Genomic DNA, 21,598 nt, shown 5'->3' with positions numbered 1-21,598 from the left:
ATAAATAAATAAATAAAATTTATTATCGTTATAACCTATTACTGTCGCAAGCGGAAATGAAATGGAGAGTTGCCGATCTAATCGTAATGGAGGTTCGATTTTTGGAGATGACCAAGGTCGCCTCTCACTGAGCGCAATAAAGGTCGGTCATTTGGGTCGAATCTTAATTTTCTTTAGAATTTCAGCCGGTTAATTATTTATGATTTGGAGATTTAATATGTAATGTGATGTGTCGTGATGGTAAGGCAGACGGCATTGAACGTCTTCGTTCTTCTTTATGTTATTTGAATGCATTTAAATATATTTAATAATTTATATTTTTATTGAGAAACTATAAAATTCAAAATAAAATACTTTTTGAAATTTGTTATTTTTATTTTGTAAAATAAAATTAAGTAAAGAGTAATTAAATAACACTGTAATTGTGCTGTTGACCTTTATTTCAACGTTTCTGTATTGTCATTTAATCATTTAATAAAAATTTTATTCGTGAGTAAGAGTGACATGGTAAATATTTAAGAAAAGTTTATGCAATAGATTTATTTTTAAAAAGTCACTGATTATTTTTTTTTATTAGAAAATAAAATTTAGTTTTAATAGTCAGATCAAGTTCTTCAAACATTTCTAGTAGTTTTTTATATTAAATATTTATATTTATGGCCAGATAAAATCACCGGTGAAAGCTTCAAATATTCATCTTTATATTAGCTTCTTCTTCTTGGTAATAATAATAATATCTTTAGATAATAATACTTGTATATATTTACAAAGTTTAATGTGTATGAGGTTACACAATATCGTAAAATGCGCCCGATTAACAATCGCATCTTCGATATTCACAAGTTAATTTGCAGGAAAAGATAAATATCATCATCTTCATCTTTGTAATAAGTCTTGATAAAAATTTAATTGTTGACAAAGAAGTGAGATTTCTAAATGATAATTAACTATCTCGAATTATCGTGATTAAGTTTTTAGCACTGTTATTTCACCGGCGAAAATAATTAAATTTATTTGGTGTCGTGATTTGTGATAATGGCAGTAAATCTTTGATAATCATTAACTATAAAGTTAATTTTTTAATTTTTTTACTTATAATTATTTTTAAATAAATTTTTTAGTGTTAAAAAATTTTATGTTTTTTAAAATTGTTTTGTATAAAAACGAAATTGGCAAATAAAAATATTAATAATTAAATTTTGATTCAAAATTTTTGAATATTAACGGAAAATTAAAATTTAGATCTTACAAATTTTTTTTTTATGGAAAAACTATTTAGAAATTATGAAAAAAAAATATTTGTCATGCAATTTTTTAAATAGATCGCGCCAAGTGATATTCTATAGAATATCATGTAGTACGTCGGTGCGGCATACTATACCTCCGGCTTCCGACTTCTGACTTCGAAACTACCATGTTGTTTTGGCATTAAATATTTGGCCATTTAGCGTTCAAGTAGTTCAGTTATTGAAACGCATTTTAATCATTGCATTTAAAAAATTGAAGTGTATTTCACAACACAACCTCGAGTTATAACATTACATCTGCGGTCTTCAAGGCTTTAAACAAAGTTCATCATCAAAAATGGTGAGTTATTACCAATCTTTAATTATCTATAAATCTTTGAATAAATTTTCTAACACTAAAAAAAATAAGATTGATTAAGACAAAAATTCTTGAAAGAAAAAAAAAATAAAACCGATAAAAATTTCTTCATTTCATAATTTATGAGTATGAATTTAGAAGTTATCCAACAATTAAAAAACTTTAACCATCAATATTTTCATGAAAATATCGACTCGCACGATTTTTTAAAGTGATAATGATGTGTATTTGAATTGTTTACAACAACAATTTTTTTAATTTTTAATTTTATTAAAATTTTTTCATTTTAAATGACAATTAAAAACTTTAACAAGTATCTTAAATTAAAAATCTGTCAAAATTACCAAAAATAACAGTTTGCTCGTGAAACTTAGAAAACAAAAAATTGTTAAAATAACTGAATTTCATCGATTTTGAAAAACACATATTTCCAATATTCCTAAATAAAAATTTAATTTTAAAATTGCAATTTAATTGTTGTTGGCTGAATTAACACTCATCATAATTTTTCTACTTAAATCAAAACGTTGGAGCCTTTTAAAATTATTTTTTTGATTTATAGTAAAAAAAATTTCAAATAATGTCAAATATACTCCAGATTATACAATATTATTTTTGTATTATACTCAGTGTAATCTCCGATTTGACCAAGTAATTTTACTGGTTATGCCACGTAAGATTACACTGGATATAATCCGAAAAAATATGCCGTATAATTTGAATTAAACTCCGTAGAAATTTTGATTATATCCACGAAAACTCCGCCGTCTTTTTTCCTGTGCCTGCCCGTGAAGTGCTGTTTACAATTTGTAAGTTATAGTCAATCAGTATATTGAGCATTAATAAAATATAAGTCAGTGAATTATTTTAAAGAGTGACCATTTAAATTTTTTTTATGTAAAAATTTTTTTTGCCGTGATAATACAAATTATACAGCATATTTTTTCGAATTATATCCGGTGTAATCTTACGCGGCATAACCAGAAAAATTACTTGGTCAAATCGGAGATTACACTGAGTATAATACAAAAATAATTTTTTATAATTTGGAGTATATTTGATATTATCTGAAATTTTTTTCGCCACAGATATCACAGTATAATTTACGAGGATATAACTTGAAAAAAAAAATTTTTTTTTTTAAATTGAATTTATTGAGAAGTTAACTAGTAAAATTTTGAATGTTTCAGGAATCCTGCAATTGTAGATCTGATTGTATTTCCAAGACAAACGACCCTGTCACCAACATGCGCTTGATCATCACTAGCCTCTTCATCAAGTATGCAACTCTACAAGATAACGAAATATCAATTTCTGACTATGTTATAGAAGTTGCAAAGGGTGTCACTGAGGAAAGATTCATGGAGTTGAAGTTCAAGTGGCTAAAAGCAAGATGTTGTGCAGCTAGTTTTAGGTTTTTTTTTTACAATATGATTAGATATATAGATAATTGTAAATTGGCTCAAACTCTTCTGCGTGATTGAATAAAACTACCAAAATTCAAAGAATATGTGGAGTTTAGAAAAATACATTCAAAGATGATTGAAAAGTTTCTCTCCACAAGAATTACGACCAGAGATTGGGAAGAACTGGTTGAGGCCAAAAAACAAGAGTTTTTGGCTTTTAAGAAAGAATATTTGGTTTTTTTAGCAGAGAGAACGAAGCGTTTGGCTGAATCAACTCTGAATGATAAGGAGTTGATCAGAATTAAAGAGCTAAAAATTGAAAATTAATTTTTAGCTCTTAATATGTTAAATATTTTAAATTAAGGTAGTATGTAATTAAATTATCAATATTGTAAATATTTATTAAATATTTAATTTTTTTAAATTGTAAGTTTTAAGTATTTTTTAAATGTTAATTTATAGATTGTAAATTGTAAATATTTTTTAATTATAGATGTCTAGATTGTAAAATGTAAATATTTGTTTATAAGTATTTAATTCTAGAGTGTAAGTTTTAAATATTTTTAAGACTATTGTTTATGATTAAGGAAAAAATAAAAATTAATTTAATCTATGAAAATATTTGATTATGCTTATTAAAAATAAATAAATCATTAATTAATTCAAAAAATTTGAGTAATTTATGTAAATTTTTCAATTATGTTTTCAAATAATTCTTTTTCTATTTATTTTTGTAATTTTATTATTTATTTAATTTTTGGATAAATATTTTTATTATTGTTAATTCCAAAATTTTGTATAGTCTAAGAGTAATAAATAAACTAAAGATTAAATATAAACGAAAGTGTTTTAATATTTAGAAAATAAAAAACAAATATTGCATGCATTATTATTATATTTATACCAGATGTACAGTCTGTTCTATAAACTTTGCTGCATTTCGATATTGCATGTAATAAATTTTAAAAATTAGTTTGCAATATATTTAATAATTTTTTCATTGAAATTCAGCTGATTCTTATTAAAAAAGATAAAAATTATCTAATCTATTGTTCAATTTTAGAAGAAAAAAATTCATTTTTCAAATAGTTAATAATAATTAGTTTCAAAATATTCCCATGATAGCGCTAAGTGATCTTCTGTATGTATTATATTTTATAATTAGCTCCTCAAAATTTAACATCTTATAAACTTTCTCACCCATACTATACTTTCCAACCGCTCAGTTTGAGATAATGTGAGAGCTGTGTACAATATATAGTTTGGTGTCGCATTACGTGTAAAATATAAAAATAATTTTCAAAAATTAGCATCTATATAAATACGTAATTAATTTAAATAAAAATTTGAACAAAGTTTAAATAATTACTAATTTTTAAAAATCGTAAGAAAAAAAATTTGTTTTTTTATTTAATTCAAAATTATCACAACATATACTTAAAAGAATGAAATTGTATATTTTGTGCGTGTATATATTTTTAATCCAAGATATTTGATGTAAAAAATTTTTTTTTAGTTATTTTGTGATTGTTCACCCCGCTGCATGGTGAAAATGGACGACTCAGTGGAGGAAACGGTCACGGTGATAGAAAGAATAGTTTTTTCACATACAGACATCATAAGACAGGAAAGATACATGATGCATTATGCTCATTTAGTAGTCAAGGGTGTATCGCCAGAGCGATTTCTAAAATTGAAATGGATGTGGTTGAAAGCAAAAGTAACCAGAACTCAGCGTATGATTAAACTGTACAGAGATATCAAGTACTTAGAGGAGTGTGAGGCAGCGCAAGCTATGATGAATAATTTCCACGAAGACGTATGCTTTAAGTATTTGGGGTTGAGAAAAAAATACGCGAAAACTGTGGATAAACTTCTATCGCTGGGAGATCAAATTTCTGAAATTTATGATGTAGATGCTGACCGGCGAAATCTTGCAATTTTTGGGAAAAAGTATTTTGAATTGAAAAAAAAAAATGAAGGATTAAAAATATAACTGTCAAAGAAATTGAAAAGTTTCTTAAAAATTGTAACTCGATTTTAGATGTAAGTAATTGAATATTGTAAATAATTATTTTTTTATTTTTTAAACACTTTTTTTTTTTATTTCTGTGATTTATTTTTTATCTATGAAAAATAATAATGTATTTTATGAAAAAATTATACGTAATATGTAATTGAATTTGTTGTAAATAAATTAAAATATATTTTTAACATTAATGTTTTATAATTTTTTTAAATTTCTATAATTTAATATTATTAACAAAAAATTTTAATCACAGATGAATAAATATTCAATGAAAAAAAAAAAAAATTAACAGAAAATATTCAAATTATGGAGAAAACACAATTTTTTTCTCAGTAATAATTATTAGGGGAGGAGGGGGTCAATTGAACCAAAAAAAACTTAGCAATTTTTTATTATTTGAATTAGAACTTAATAATAATTTTTTTTTCTTGGAATAGTATTTTATTAAGTCAACTTCCATTATCAACACATAAATTAGTCAGTAAACAACGTGCATTTATAAAAATTTTTAATTTATCCAATGATGAAAAATTTTTTACTGTGTAAGAGCACGAAGCATTTTTTCAATTCTTCAAGTCGAGTGGTTCAATTGACCCCCTCCTCCCCTACCAAAATTTCTTCACAAAAAAATTATTGAACATGAAGAAAGACTTTTTAATTACCATTAATTTATTTAAAAAATGAACATTTGAAAGATAAATTTCTGACGGACGAAAAGAAGAAAATATAATTTAGCGTCGCAATTCGATACAAGTTTCTCAATAAATAATGTATTTGCCACTCCTAGATGTCTAGCTGTTCAGAACAAGAAGACGAGTCTAATAATATGAAAAAGATGATGACGCTGGTGGTGGGAGCGCTGGTGATGACGGTCAATCATCTGTCAGATAATAAGAAACTTTGACCGACTGTGATTAATTGTTTATCTTTCTATCGCTATCACTATTACACTATTAGCCGCTTCTAATAAATTATTTAAGAATTAATTTACGAGTAATAGACATTTAATTAATCGGTTAAATTAACTTGCGTAAGTCCATTCAAATTATAATTATAAATTATAATATACAATATGATAAAATAAAAAATTGAGACCAGACACCATTTTTATGTCGGACATAAAAAATAATTATGTTAATATAAAAATAGAAATATTTATCTATTTTTAACGCCGACGAGTTTCTAAAACTGGCAAGGACGTCTGGTTTCCTGGACAGGATTTGTCATGCTAATACTCTAATTCATAAGTATACCCAATTAAATTTGACAAGGTGAAGGAATTAAATGATAGATCATATTTTTTTTTTTAACACTGCGTTTATTAAAGCATTTTATCAAACAACAAACAGTAAAAAAAGAAGTTTTAGGAAGAAATCATATCAGCCGAGCAGTCCGAGTAGTCCTAGGTTGGGTAAGCCGCCTAAAGGTAGTGGTAGCCTCCGTAGCCGTGACCGTAGTAGGGATAACCTAGGATGAGAACCACCTTCGTTTTTAAAATTGTAGATTATTTTTTATAAAAATTTAAATGAACATTGCTAGCAAATTTGGCCAATGCTTTGCAAAAGCGATCTTCAAACTTCAAATAAAAAATCATAAGCCTGTTTTTATGCTTTGAGATAAATTTTTAAGTTTAAAATTTCTTGCAAAATCTTTAAGCGAAAATTCAAACGAGAAATTGCAAGAAATAGTTTTAAAATAATTTCCAAACGAAAAATTGAAACTTTTTAAAAATTTTAAATGAAAAAGAATTGAAACAATTTTTTTTTCATCTTAAATTAAAACTGTCGAAAGAAAAATTGTATAGAATTGTATAAAAAATATATATATATATATATATATATATATATATATATATATATATATATATATATATATATATATAAACTTCATAAGAAAAATTTTGAATTAGAATTTTAAAATGCAAAATAAAATTTTGGAAACGAAATAAAATTGTCAATGATCAATTTCTGTATGAGAAGAAATTATTAAATAAATTAATATGAATAATGTATGATAATAATAGTAATTGTTGATAAATAGATGTTTATCTAATGAGAATTGTCTTTGCTAAACACAACTCGATGATTCACTCTTTCTTCAAAGCTTGATACTCGGTGTTAATTATTGACAATGCTATTTGCTAATTATTGACACACCGTATCATTGTATTGCGTTGAAGAACTCATTTAGAGTGCTTGGAAATTTACTGCGTATATTAATTTATTTATATAATGATTATTTCAAATTTATTAACATCTCAAAAAAAATAAGTTGAAATTTTTAGGTAAAATTTTCGAAAACTCACCCCCGTAGTAATGGCCATAGAAAGGATAACGGTAGTATCCGCCATAGTAAGGATAGTGGTAACCTAACCCATATCCATATCCAAATCCACCATATCCACCATAGAATCCACCAGGGCGCGCAGTAGCAACGCTGATCATCACGGCGATCAATAGCAGTGAGAGCTATTTATTTTAACAATAATTATTATTCCAATTCCAATTATAAATTAATTTAAATTGTCAATTTTGATGAAAAACAATAAAATAAAATAGTGAAGAAATGAAAATTGTTTATATTGATCAAAAAAAATAAAACTGTGAAGAAATGAAAATTAATTAAAATGATTAATATTGTTTAAAAAAAGAGTAAAATTGTAAAGCAATAAAAAATATATTGAGACGAAATGGAAATTAATATTGAAAAAAGCTTACGATCTTGGTGCAGGCCATACTGTCGATGGATCAAAGATTTGAATGAACAATTTGAACTATAAGATAAGACAGTGTCAGTCTTAGTGTACTGATCAACCTGCTGGGAAGTTCTTTTATGCAAAAAGCACTTCCTCCCTGACCCCCACTCGTGACAATGCATTGACATTTGCATAGCTTCCCCCCCTCTTATTTTTCTCAATAAACACGCATGCGAATAATAATAGTCTTCATTGTCAAACAACGTTGGTCTTCCTCTAAGAAAAAAGTATATTTGTGCGGATTATGAAATAACAATAAGTAACTAAATGTGTAAAGGACACTGAATACTGTACACAGTCTATCGAATCACCCCGCCCATATATATTTAATATTTTATTATACACGAGTGGTTAACGCACCTTGACATCCAAAATAGTTCCCACCCAGAAATCAACGCTGATAATCTGGGTGCATTGTGTGTAACCGTTGTCACCAATTATTAGTGTATATCCATGACAGAATTACATGCCAAAGATATGTTTAGATTTTTCTTTTGTTATTATGTAATATGTGTTATTATTTTTTATGTTATTATATTTTAATAACTTTATTGAGTTTATTACTAAGTTATTGTTATTGTTTATTACTTTGTTAAGTTTTTATTTTCCGGAGTTAATCTTCACTCATAAGCAGTTGACTAATTTAAAGAATTTTAACGAATTTGATTTTTATTCTTAAAATACTAATTACTGATTTAATTATTTTAGAGATTTAAATAAGTAATTAAAGGATTTTGATTTTTTGTTTAAAAATATCAGAAATTTTAATGAATTTTTAAGATGACACCTTAAGAATTTTAATTAGTGATTTTAAGGCTCGAAATATTAATTTAAAGATTTTAATGAGCACTTAAAGGATTTTTGAGATTTAATGACCCTAATGTGGTTTAAGATTTTTCTTTTGTCTCTTAAAAATTTTAATTTGTACTTCAAAGATTTTTGAAATTTTAAATGAAATTTTAAGGATTTAAATACGTGATTAATTTTCAGGAATTTTAGGAATCTTAATAATTGTTTAATATCTTTGAGATTTTTTTGTTCAGTATGGTTTCTATCTTTATTGTAGTTTTAGGAAGTTTAATAAGTAATTTAAGAATCTAAATTTATTTTTTCAAGATTTTGCCAAGTAGTTTAGAAATTTTAATACCTAATTTCGGAAATAAATACGTAATTTATTGATACTAATGATTGATCAAGGGATTTTAAAGATTTCATAACTTATTAATGAACTTTAATGATGTATTGAGCGCTTATTTCTCTTATAATTAGAATTATTACAGAATATTAATACCTAATAACAATTATAAAATAAATCAATATTTGTGCTTAAAATATTTTATTAAATAGCATTTTGCAATATTCAGATTTTGTATTATAAAAAAATCAACAACTACATAAAATTATCTTTTATAATTAAACTGCATCAATATCTGGCCATTATAGGATATAAAAAGTGTCTTACTATCTACATTAATTCATCCGATCCATTAAACCTATCAATAAACTACTTAACTAATAATGATAACAATAATTTTTAATAATTATTTCGAATAAATTAATTTATTTTCAATACTTCAACTTATCGAAAAGCATCAATTTATTTAAAATCCCGCAATTGATCACAAACATGGTAATAAATATTAAAAAATCTCAATTATAATTACCATAGTAACTACAATATTCCACATTTTATTGCTCCACATGATGATTACATTAACATAAATAAAAAGCTGGGTTAAAGTCACTCTATCATCCTCAAAGTTATTAAGTAACAACGATAAGATTAAGAAACTTTTTTATTATACAATAAAATAAACCTGACTATAATTAAAAATCCAGCTTACAACTTAAATAAAATCTAATTAAAATAAATTCTTTGCTTACATTAAAAAAAGACAAATTTCGTTGCAATAACATTTATTAAAACTTTAAATACATGTAAAAAAAAAAGACAATACAATTTTACAATCATAAATCGCTAAAAAATTTATACAATATTAGTTTTTGGGTTTTTATCAACAATATTGGCGCCTACCGAGTGCTGTTTGAAGGCATCAGAATTGATACGAACATCTGAATAATCATTAACCGGAGGGTAGAACAATTTTTCAATTTGTAGACTCTCTACTTCGGGAATTGTGGTGGTTGTTTTTTGTGTCGGGGTTTTTCTCTGCGAATTTTGGGAAGATTCTTCAGATCTCCGGGAAGAATTAATCTGAGGGTTGATTGGCCCGTTGATATTCTGTCCGTTGTTGTTTCCAGGAATTTGCTGGGCTTGGGCGCCATCAGGACGGCCCTGGAAGAAGGGGAAGTTAGGGTTCAAGCCTTCTTGTTCGTTTCTGTCAAAGTTTCCATTAAAAGGTAACTGGAATCTTTGATTCTGCAAGAGGTTGAAATTTGGCGCGTAGTTCTGCGGGTTCGCGAAATTCTGTTGCTGGAAGGCTCCATTTACCGGTCCAATGCCCTGTCCTTGACCTTGCCCTAACCCTTGTCCGAGTCTAGCCTGATCAGGGTTTTGGTAATTGACCCTCGGGTCCTGGAAATTCTGCTGGTTTGGCCCCAAGGCTCTGGGGTCTTGCGGGAAATTCAAATATTGGTTCTGTCTCTGGGAGGGATCGAAGAAACGATTCCCCGGAAACTGTCCATTAAACCCGAACCTTCCGAAATCTTGGAACCTGTTAAAGTCCTGTGGGTTCGCGGGGTAATTGAACTGCCTATTAGCGTTTGCGCCGTTATTTTGGTTCGCTGGACCCGCGAATTGTTGGGGCTGGGCGCCATTGTCATTCGCCCGAGAACCGTCGAGCGAAGCGAAAGGTCGGTAGATGTCGGAGTTAAAGGGATCTCCAAAGTTTCCCAATCCACCATTGAACTGCCCAAATTGGCCCAGTTGGTTGTTGAACTGCCCGGAAAGTTGGCGCCCAGCTCCTTGGTACCCGGTACCGAAATCACGGAAGTTGTTCCTTATGTCGAAGGGAAATTGGTTCTCTAACTGAGTTTGTGGCGCTCGGAGAGAATCCGTTTCTTTAGATTTTATGAGGTGGGAATTTGGGACCACAGCAACTTTTAGTTTTTTTGAGGTTAATCTGGTTGGCTTGGGCTTAGTGGGCGTTGCGGGCAAGGCTGTCGGGTCGTTGTAGAAAGATTCATGGCTTTCTTTGTTGCCGGTGCGGTTTGATGCGCGGTTTTGGATCTCTTTCAGAAGGTTTGGGGATAAAATGGCGCCCACATTTGCTGATAGAGATGAAAGTAAATTTGGCGCTGGAACAAAGTTTGAAATTTAGTCATTTTTTATGAGTTTTTATACTACTTTTCTTTCAGTAAAGTTTGGTATAAAATTTGAAATTGATTTAAGGCGAGAAATTCAATTTTGAATAAAAATTGATTAAGTACTTATTATTTAAAAATTGTTTGAAATTTTTTTAGTAAAAAATTCTGTATTATTATCATATTTGGAAAATTTTATTTTTGGTTTGGTAGATTTAATTTAGGGCTAGAATAAATTTGGGAATTGAATTATTACTCAAAAATTGCTTAAATATTATTTAATAATTTTGTAGGATTTTTTTTTGGATAAAAATTTTGTAATAAAATTAAAAACTTTCGTATTAATATATTTGAATTTTCAAGTTTGAAAATTCACTTACTTATAACTGGATGTTCCACTGTGTATCCATTGTCAAAAATTCCCAGGCAAATAATTCCACATAAAAAAATCTGTAAACCAAATATTTCAAAAATTTGTTATTAACTTGAAGTATCTGATAAATTTTAAAAACATTTTAAGAACACTAAAAATTTATTTTTTTTTCTCAACAAGCTTAGGATTAAATTAAAAAAATGTCTTCTTAATTTTTTCACTTAAAATTCAGAATTCACAAAAAGAAACTTATAGTTGTATTAAATCATTACAAAGTTTTATGTTTTGTTAATAAATCAACTTCCGCAATTTTTTTTAATCACAAAAAAAACTTCTCAATTTAAATTTAAAAATTCAAGGACACCAGGATCGAATATAAAAAAAATTGAATACTTAATTCAATATTAAAAAACTTCCTTTAAAAAATAAAATTTTGAACGTAGATTTAAATAAAAAATAAATGCATCAAAAAGCCGAGTTTATTTCAAGTAATTTATAATTAGCGATTAAATTTTATTTATTGGCGAATAAAATTTTGGAGGACACTCACGATTAAAAATAAATACATTTAAATATTTGATAAAAACGTCCGATGATTTTTTAACAGCAAAAATTAAATTAAATTTAAAATAATTAAATCAAATACAGAAAAAAAAATCCGACAAATTTTGAAGTACTCACATGCAAAGTACGACACATGATTCCTTATTTCTGTAGAGACTAAAAGATTTTGATGGTGCTCCTAGTCATATATACTTCGGCACTCATGACTCGCGAAAACGTACAACAATAATAATAAAAAAAAAATAAATAACTCGCATATTTTCACATCCATTCCCATTCATTAAAACGAATGCTACTTGACGCGGAAAATGTTCATACACGACAGGGACAGGATGTCGCGTTTGCGGTCATCACGCTTTTTGCCAAATACTTAATTTCTTCCATCTTACATTTTCTATCCATACGTATTACATACTTTACATACTTATAATTATTATTACCTACTGCCTAGTTTGCTGATCATTGTAATTTTTTCTACTTAACTATTGTGCAATTATTTTTATTATTATTTATGATAATACATTAGATTACAATTCTTTACATATTATAAATTATACATTATAATTTACAGACCGCGCCTAATTACTAGCATAATTAATTAACTATTATAGTATAACATAACTAAGTACAATAACATTAACATATTAAAAACATAGTCGATTTAACAATTTTTTTATTTTCAAAATTGAATTTTTTTAAATTCTTTATATTTACATTTTTAAAAAATTGTTGAATCGATATTTAAATAAATTTTATGCAAATAATTTAAATTAAGTAAAAAAAAAAAATTTAATGAATATTTTCAATAAATTTGTCTCAGTAAATAAAATCAAAAAAATTTTTATTATTATTAAATGAATAAAAATAATTTTAACTAGTAAAAAAAATTAAATTAATTAGAATAAATGATTTATTTGTTCACTGATAAAAAAATGAACTTGACTCAGGAGTCAAAATCTTGAATCAAGAATACCATTTTGAAGAAAATGATTTTCTTGATTTAAGATAATAAATTTTTGAGTTAAGAAATTATTCTTGGTTTAAGATTTTGACTCTTGAGTCAAGTTAATTTTTTTATCAGTGTTTTTATCCAACCAAATCAGGCTATATAACCATATTAGAAACTTTTTCACGAATATTACTTTTAAGTTTATTTTTAATTAAGAAAAAATTAAGAATTTTTAAATACACTAAATATTTTTCTTGTTTGCCTTAAATTTTTCCTCATTAAAAATGCACTTTAAAAAATATGTACATACAAATTTCTTAAAATTGAAATAAATATATTTTTTAAAATTTAAACGTCAATTTTTAATTTTTTTTTTTTCAAAAAAGACTTAACTATTTTTTTTTTTTTTTTTTTTTAATATTTTCGCCGATTTGTTAAAATAAAAAAAAAAAAATAAGTTAAAATATGAACAAGAAATTAAATTTATTTTTTGAACCCAATCTGAGTCAAAGTTCCAATAACACCAGGAGCAACAACCCCAGGAAGTTTATAAATTTGAACGGGTCCTCGTCGGCGTCTTTCTAGTCCCGGCGCTCGGTAATTAGGCGTAATAACGACAGTAGATCCTGGTTCATAGGCAGGCCGAGGTCGGTACTGGTTCGGATTGTACCCGGAGTAAGACCCGAGGTTTGAGTTTTGCCTCCCGACATCTCCGGACCGGCTGCCGTAAGGAATTCCACCTAAAAAACAGGAGTTTAAATAAATAAATCTGTTAATTATTTAAAAGTGGTATTTATCATACGATAATGATATAAATTATTGACAAACATCACTGAATATGTTAATGAATTGTTTTTGAATAAAAAACGTCTGTTGGTGATAAATGTAGTCTATAAATTTGTTATGCTGAAGGCGTTTGTGAATGAGGTTTCTTATATACATATATATAATATATAATATATAATATATAATAATATTGTATATAATATGTTATTACATTACATTATATTACAGGTAAGGCGGGAGCAAAAGTGAAAGGAGTCGAGAATGACAGAAATACCAAAGATTATTGTCACAAAAGAGATGAACTTTTGGTGTTTACAACAAATATTTTATTACCAAAGTTACCTTCGGTCAAATCGATAAATTTTTATTTGTAATTAAAGTTATTTATTATTTATAATTAAACTTTGGTGACTCATTTATTTGCCAGAGTAAAATTTTGTAAATATAAATTTTTATATTAAGACATTTAACTTGGTGGCAATTTAGCGGGATTTGACATTTAGAGCTGTTGCGCGAGATATTTTATTATTTTTAATAGTTATATAGTTCAAAGCGATTATTAGGAATAATAACACTAATTACTAGTATTATTTATAGCTTGTAGGAATCGAGAAAGTACAACCGGTTGATGCCGCGCTCTCTGAGCTGATCCTCGAGCTACGGATGAGTATTTTTATCAACTGTTGGTTTTTTATCAACGAAGCACTGAGGAAAATTAGTGAATTATATTATCATTGGGAATTTTTGATAATTTAGTTATTTAGTTTCGGAGGTAAGTGAGACATCTTTCGATGGCGTGGGGTAAACTTTTATTTTAATATTGTAAGGTAAGAGACCCAGTTGAAGAGCTGATTTTTAAAAGAGTTCCTTTTCATATTTAAAAAAAACCGTTTTTTGATCTTTTAAATATTAAGTACTTCGAGAATTATAAATATTTCTGTATGAAAATCGAATTGTAGCTTTATAAACAATAGCACTTTGTAGCTAATTTTTGAAAAAGTTCAATAAAATTATTTGTGATTGAAGATAACCAGTTTTTTGTCTCGATTAATCAAAAATGAAAAGATACCCTTTTGAAACTCAACGCCTCAGTTATTGACACTTGCAATTCTATTTTATTTAAAAAAAATCCAAATCAGCTCTAATAAATTTATACATATAATTTTTAAATTATAAATTTTAAGAAAATTCGTTTTTTGAGAACATTTAATTTTTTTAAATTAACTAAAATAAAATTGTAAGTGTCAAACAACTAGTCCAGTGTCAATAATTGGGTCTTTTACTTTATTAGAGATTTTTGAAATGTTTAATAATTAATGATATGAAAAAAAAAATGATAATTTATAAAAAAAGTGATGATTAATTAATTATGAAGCTCATAAAAAAATTTTATATAAAAATATATTAAAAATAAATGATGAACATAAGAAATTAAATTAGATGTTTCTAAAAAATAAATTTTCATTTTAAATATTTTGAAATTATATAGAATTTTGAAAAAAAATATTTTCCTACTTATATATTTTATGTATTTTTAATATAAGTTTTTTATGTTTATCTTCTTGGTAAAGTTTGAAATATAAATTTTTATTTTATTTTTATACTTATATTTTCTGTAGTTTTATATAATATTAATTTTTTTTAAATAAACTTTTTTAATTGATGATTACTGCCAGATAATAATTATAATTAATTGTTTCAATTTCTGCACTATTTTAAACTTCAAACTTTGTCCTTTTAACTTTTAATATTATTCATGAATTATTATTAATTTACAGTGTTATATAAAATATTGTGCTCTTATTACAAAATTTTCCGTATAAATAAACAAACTCTTATTTAATGATGTTTATATTTAATGTTTATTGAGAAATAACAAAAAATTAAATCAATAAAAATTATTTTGTAATTAACCGGACATAGAACTGTAACATACCTAATTTTGTAATGATTATTGATGAAAAATGATAAAATAGTATTACTCACCGTAAGCAAGTCCATTAACCATTTCAACGATACCTGCACTGTCTGGAAATGCGTTGATACCAATTATTGTAAGGCTAATTAGAAATATCTGGAATAAAACACGCTTGATTTATTCACGATTTATTGATTTGCATTTGCAATAAAGTAATTATTAATGATTGACGTAGAGCTTGCTTTGTCATTGAAATATTTATTAAAGATTTTTTAAGTAAAAAAAAAAAAAAAAAAAAAACTAGTTGAAGAATATACTTAACATATTTTTTTCAGAACTTGTTTATTTTTTATCCATTCTTTTGTATTTTACCTCAATTTCTTTGTTTCTCTAATTTATATCCGATAACAATTTTTTTTTTCATCTCAATAGTCAATGTCAATTTTTTTGTTTTCAAAACATTTTAAAAAAATTTTTAAATAAAATAAAAAAGTTTCGTGTTTATAATTCTTTATAAAATTTCATGAATCACCACAACAAAACACAAATTATACTATGTAGCAGTTTTTGTTACGCTTCGTTTCATTCTTCACACAAAAAACAACAACTATTATAAAAGTTACATTTAATTCATCCCACTCATTTATTATATTCACACCTTTTAATTCAAAGCGCGGAATTTTAATTCATCAAAAAAAAATTATATGTTTCATACGTTTCTTTCTTTTAGCATTTTTTTTTTATTTTTAGCAGTTATAGAAGTATAAAAAAATAATTAAAATATTTATTTCTTCTTTTTAAAAATTTATTTTTTATAAAAAAAAAAAAAAACTATCAACATATTTCTTCTTTTAAAAGATTTTTTGATCATTATGAAAATTGTTTTTTCCAAATTGATCTACATATTTTGTATAAAAATTTTTTTCATACAAAAACAATTTTTTACCAATGAAAATCCTTAAAAATAAAAATTTTCTAATTTTCCTAAATAAAAAAAATTTTTTTAATGGTTAAAAAATTCTCAAAAGAAGAAATGAAAATCTCGAAAATTTCCGTAGTTGATTAAAAAATTTTCGTCTACAAAAAATAATTTTTTAAAAATAACTCTAAACTGCACAACACCTACCTTAAGTGAAACCATGACGACAGATCTCGCCCGAACAAGCGACACTAATGAAACGACAACAACCAGCAAAAAGAAGTGATATGATTCAGACAGTCGTCACCAATGATCTGAATTACATACATACAAAACGTATCAACATCAGCATCAAGATCAACTTATACTTAAGCGTGCTTTGTTTCTACCAATAAGAATCTAGTATTTAGTATTTCCTTTCGTACACGATCGGAGATATCGATAACTATCAGCTTCCATACGCACAACACATCAGTGACTATAATAATGCAAATGGTGGTTTGCCATCCAGGTATATCACTGGTAGCTCGTTGCTTATAACGTAGTAACAACTCGTAACTAGTAACTCGTATTACTTGTAACGCCTAAACCTTGAAGTATAGGTTCTACCTCTCACATCAGTGCCTTTGGAGACGATCAAGGCTCTACACTTACTTCTTAGTCGCCTTATCCTCTATCTATGTCCTCTATCTTCTGTTTACCCCGCTGATACAATTTAAATAATAACTCATTAAAATAACAACAACAATGTCAATATCCATCACTCACCCGGACAATTATCCATTTATCGACACAATCCTCGCTCCTGACACCAATCAATAGTCATCAATCACGCGACTGGACCGACTATCGATTCCGATCCTCAAATGCATTTCTTAATAGTCTAGACTACTTGATCCATTTCCATATTATCATTGTTCGCTCCTTCTTCTTCTTCTTCTTCTTCTTTTTCTTCTGTTATTTCTTCTTCAATCTTATCTTGTTTTGAATAATTAAATTGGGTCGGGGTCACCTGGTCAGGATTATTGACCGGAGCAATTATTTCAGTACAAGGTCTTGGCTAAACTGCTACTTTTACTCAATTAACGAATTCTTTTTAAATTATCGGCAATTACCTTTACCTGGGCTCTATAAGTCGTCTTTTGTTGACGCAGTGATAGTTTGCTCAATAGAAGAAAAGGGGGGAGCTTTGGGTGGCTTACAGAAATACATTTTTTTGGAAAAAAATCAGCCAAAAATATGTAGATAAAAATTTCAATCTTCTTTGGTGTTATAAATGATTTTATCAAAAAAAAAACTTAACTTGATTGAAAAAAAGAATTTTTGACTAATTTTTAATTCTCGAAGAACATTTTTTTTGGTTTTAATAATTTTAACTTGATTTAAAATTTTTTGTCTTGATTTGATTAAAAAATTCTTCAAAAGATTTTTTTAATTAAAAATTTGTCAATGAAAGTTTTTTAAAGTTTCAATAAATCATAAAAAAAAAATCTTTCAATTAATCAAACGAATATTTTATAATTACTTAATTATTCTAAATTATTTTTAATTTCAAAAGATACTTACCGGTATTGACTAAGATAATATTAATAATAATAATAATAATAATAATAATAATAATAATATAAAATTTACAAACTTTGATAAATATTTTTTTTATAAATATTAATTTAATAAAAATAAATAATCTAGAACTATAATTACCAATACACTTTTTTACGCTGAAACATTTTCCTTTATTTAATATAATAATATGTTATATACATGTTAATACAATATTATACTATAATAAACTAAATAAGCAGTTAGCAGTTATCAACTATCAATTAATTTCTTAATTAAACAATAAAATTAGTAGTCGTAATTCTCGGCAATCCAGGAAACAGACGAAATAACTTTCCGAGTGCCGTGCTCAGTCAACTGGAGATTTTTATTCAACGGTAAGCTAATATCTAGTGTATACTGTTCATTATTACCATTATTATTATTATTACCGTCATTACTATTAATATCAAGCCGGTCGATAGACATGGACTTAAGCGAACCGGTTCTATTATTCGGAATAACTGAAATGATAGTGTCCCTAACGCCATTCTTGTCTATTTCTTGGGTGCGGTAAATGTGCTCTGGAGTTTCTTTGGTGAGGATCGAAACTTTCTGGACGATTTTCCCGGCAGATGAGTTGTCTTTCACTTCTGCAGACTCACTACTACCCATTTTTGGAAACGACATCGTGATGATCTCTTCTTTCGAAACTTTTGACCGATGCTCCACTTTCCTCGACGGCGGCGTTGTATTATCTAAAAACTTTCTAGAAGGCCTAGTCGTAGCACTTCCCCGAATTCTTCGATCACTTGGAACTTCCAAATTTGAACTATTCGCTTTTATAGTTCCCCTGTTCGCCGATTTTCTGAATTCAGGCACCGCTTTTACTGCCCTAGGGCTGGAATGTGCTTTTGCCTGATCTTCCTTCAAGCTCTCAATGGTTCTCTGCGTGACCGGCCTCCTAATTCTGGGCCTAATCGTGTAAACAATCGGCGTCGTCGTGGTAAAAATCAGTGGAGTCGTAGCTTCAACTTTAGACATTTCTTCAGTCGCAGGAATTTGCGGCGTTGAAGTCGTCGAAGGATCAACTTTTCTTCCCTTGCCTATCAGCTTCTTGAACTTGAACTTAGATTTAGGATAAGTGTGCTTACCACCTCCTTGTCCTTGATCTTCATCAGGCCAGAAATGTCCCCTCCTGCCTCCATATTTCCAAGGCACAGAATATTTTTCCCAAGGATAAGCTTTCCTAAAATAAGTCTTGCTCTCCGAAGGACTCCACTCAGGCCCATATTTCTTCCCCCGCTCTCTCCTCACCCTATCTCGGCGTTCCCAAGGGTACTCATGTCTTCCCGTGAACCTTTCATGCTTCCTAGATTCCTCAGAAGCGTCTTCCTCATCTTCATGCCAAGGAAAAACGTATTCTTCAGATTCCTCCGAGTCTTTTTTATTTGATTCTAATGAATCAAAAGAAGGATGATGGAAGGCAGGCTTATTGACCCTCGGCCCCAGGTGCGCGTACTTTGGGTCATAGTAACTCTCATAAGACGAAAAAGGCCTGAAACTGAACCTTTCAAACTCCTTTTCTCCTTCAGACATTTCTTTGTAATTCCTCTCTGCATCTGCAGACACTTCTTCTGACTCTGATTTGGATCCTGAGTCTCCAAGATACTCCGACCCATCATTTTCATCCGCCTCTTCTTCATCCCCACTATTGGCTTCATATTCCTCCTCCTCCTCCTCCTCCTCTTCATCATCTTCCGTCCCTTCAGTATCCTCATTCTTCGCATTCTCATTCGCAGCAGGCCTGTAGATTTCCTTTCCTTCCTCAACCTTCTCAGGAGCTTCTTGAACGTCTTCATGAACATCATACTGGTCCACCTCCTTCTTGGGCTCCTGTCGCTTGGTTTCAACCTCATACACCTCATCAAACTTCCTCACTGCAGTGTATCTAGGTTCATTTCTCCTTTCTTGACCTCCAGGGTCCTGGAACCTCCCGAACCTGACTGCTCCTCTGGGCCGGGAATTCTTGTCCTCTCTGCTGAAATTCTTCCCTTCTACCCCGGAAACATTCCTAATCTTCCTTGAATCAAAAATCCCCACATTCTCTAAATTAGACTCAACATTCCTTAGGTCCCTCTTGTGAACCCTTACCGTCTTAAAGAACCCCACGACCTTTCCGTCCGTTCCTTTGAATCCTTTCACCATCGGCCTAGTCCGATAACTGACCCTGTTTGTCCTGTACCCTCCAAGCTTCGGATGCCTGGTCCTCGCCCTTAAAGGAACCACAACATCTCTGGAACTAGTGTTGATCCTCACCTGGTCATTCTTCTCCCTAGAATCCTGCCGCTTCTTCTTCGGAGGAGGGCGGGTGCTCAGAACATGAACTCCTTTGTACATCGTCGCCAAGTTCTTGATGGTCCCCATTACATCATCATAAACTTCTCTCTGATAGGGCGAAACTGTAGGAGAAACCCGCTTTCGTTTTCGATACTTCTTAGCATGATTGTTCCACTTCCCTTCCTGTTTATCACCACTCTCTTCAATTCTGCTTTCTACAGACCTAAGGTCAACTGGACCTGACATCCTGCGCAATGAATTGTCTTCATAGTCTTCCGTCAAGCTTTCAAACCTAGCTCTCAATGCTTCTGGGTCCATTTCTGTAGGCATGGTCGGAGGTTCTATCTGCTTCTCCACAAACAACGGATTGTCTAATGGCTTCTCGTCAAAGTACTTCTCCTTCAAGCACAGCAGCTTGTCTCCCAACCCCTTCAATCTTGGGAGATTCTTCTCCGTAGTACCTGGTTCCTTCTCTGGAACTTCTTCCGATAAATCAGGCTCGACATCTTCACAGCTCATGTACTTGTCCCTCGAATCGTAGAATTCCGAACCTCCCAAAGTCTTTCTTGGAACGAAACTGGGATTGATTACATACTTCAATGCCGTTGAATGCTCCATTAAGTTATAAAAAGGATACTTCTCTTCATCAATCCCATCATCAGTATCACCCTTATCATTACTTGCAGTCTTGGACTTATTATTCTGAGCAACGACTTCTGCAAAATTGAATTCCGGCACTTCGACCTCAACCTTTTCTTCTTTTTCTTCTTCTTCCTGATTTACCTCCAAGCTCTCTTCACCACTTTGATCCTCCCCGTCTTCAGAAAACCGTTTGTCCAACTCACCATTAACAACCTCATCAACCACAATCGGCGCACTAAACACTCCCCGTTTTTTCCTTAAAATGACAAACTTCCTCGAGATAAACCGATTGTTCTTCCAACCTTCCGATACTTTCTCATTGTCACCTTTTTCACGGCCTGTCACAAAATAACGCGGTCGCGATCCACCGAACCGTAACGCCGATTGATGACTAAGAGCCTTAACCATCCGAGGCCGATCGTGCTGCGGTTGAGTACTCCCATTTCTCCGAAGATTGTGATACTCTGCGTACTCGCTTCTGCTGGTCAGCGAAGGCGGAACCATTT

General features: G+C 29.1%; 2 protein-coding genes across 2 annotated transcripts; both read right to left on the bottom strand.

The window, feature by feature from the left end:
* Nucleotides 1-6,337: 6,337 nt before the first annotated feature.
* LOC141536174 (uncharacterized) lies at nucleotides 6,338-12,513 on the bottom strand. Its single transcript, XM_074256507.1, has 6 exons — nucleotides 12,114-12,513; nucleotides 11,440-11,509; nucleotides 9,460-11,053; nucleotides 7,758-8,011; nucleotides 7,346-7,508; nucleotides 6,338-6,507 (listed from the first exon to the last, which is right to left on the bottom strand). Exons 1-3 carry the CDS (start codon nucleotides 12,129-12,131, stop codon nucleotides 9,783-9,785), a joined length of 1,359 nt encoding a protein of 452 aa, XP_074112608.1. The 5' UTR covers nucleotides 12,132-12,513; the 3' UTR covers nucleotides 6,338-6,507; nucleotides 7,346-7,508; nucleotides 7,758-8,011; nucleotides 9,460-9,782.
* Nucleotides 12,514-12,826: 313 nt separating this feature from the next.
* On the bottom strand, nucleotides 12,827-17,100 carry LOC141536175 (uncharacterized). The gene is made up of 3 exons (XM_074256508.1): nucleotides 16,776-17,100; nucleotides 15,718-15,805; nucleotides 12,827-13,685 (listed from the first exon to the last, which is right to left on the bottom strand). Exons 1-3 carry the CDS (start codon nucleotides 16,788-16,790, stop codon nucleotides 13,429-13,431), a joined length of 360 nt encoding a protein of 119 aa, XP_074112609.1. The 5' UTR covers nucleotides 16,791-17,100; the 3' UTR covers nucleotides 12,827-13,428.
* Between the last annotated feature and the right edge of the window lie 4,498 nt (nucleotides 17,101-21,598).

Source organism: Cotesia typhae, unplaced genomic scaffold (genome assembly GCF_013202065.1).
Source record: "Cotesia typhae breed Kobodo isofemale line unplaced genomic scaffold, CoteBio_Ctyphae scaffold_152, whole genome shotgun sequence".
Classification (NCBI taxonomy): Eukaryota; Metazoa; Arthropoda; class Insecta; order Hymenoptera; family Braconidae; genus Cotesia; species Cotesia typhae.
The sequence above is the reverse complement of the archived record's forward strand: the minus strand, read 5'-3'. Positions and strand labels throughout refer to the sequence as shown.

Bases quoted from the DNA above. Each gene is read 5' to 3' on its own strand.
- LOC141536175 (XM_074256508.1), bottom strand. The intron at 13,686-15,717 runs GTGAGTAATACT...CCTGTTTTTTAG, and splicing joins GGTTAATGGACTTGCTTACG to GTGGAATTCCTTACGGCAGC.
- LOC141536174 (XM_074256507.1), bottom strand. The intron at 11,054-11,439 runs GTAAGTGAATTT...ACTTTGTTCCAG, and splicing joins AGTGGAACATCCAGTTATAA to CGCCAAATTTACTTTCATCT.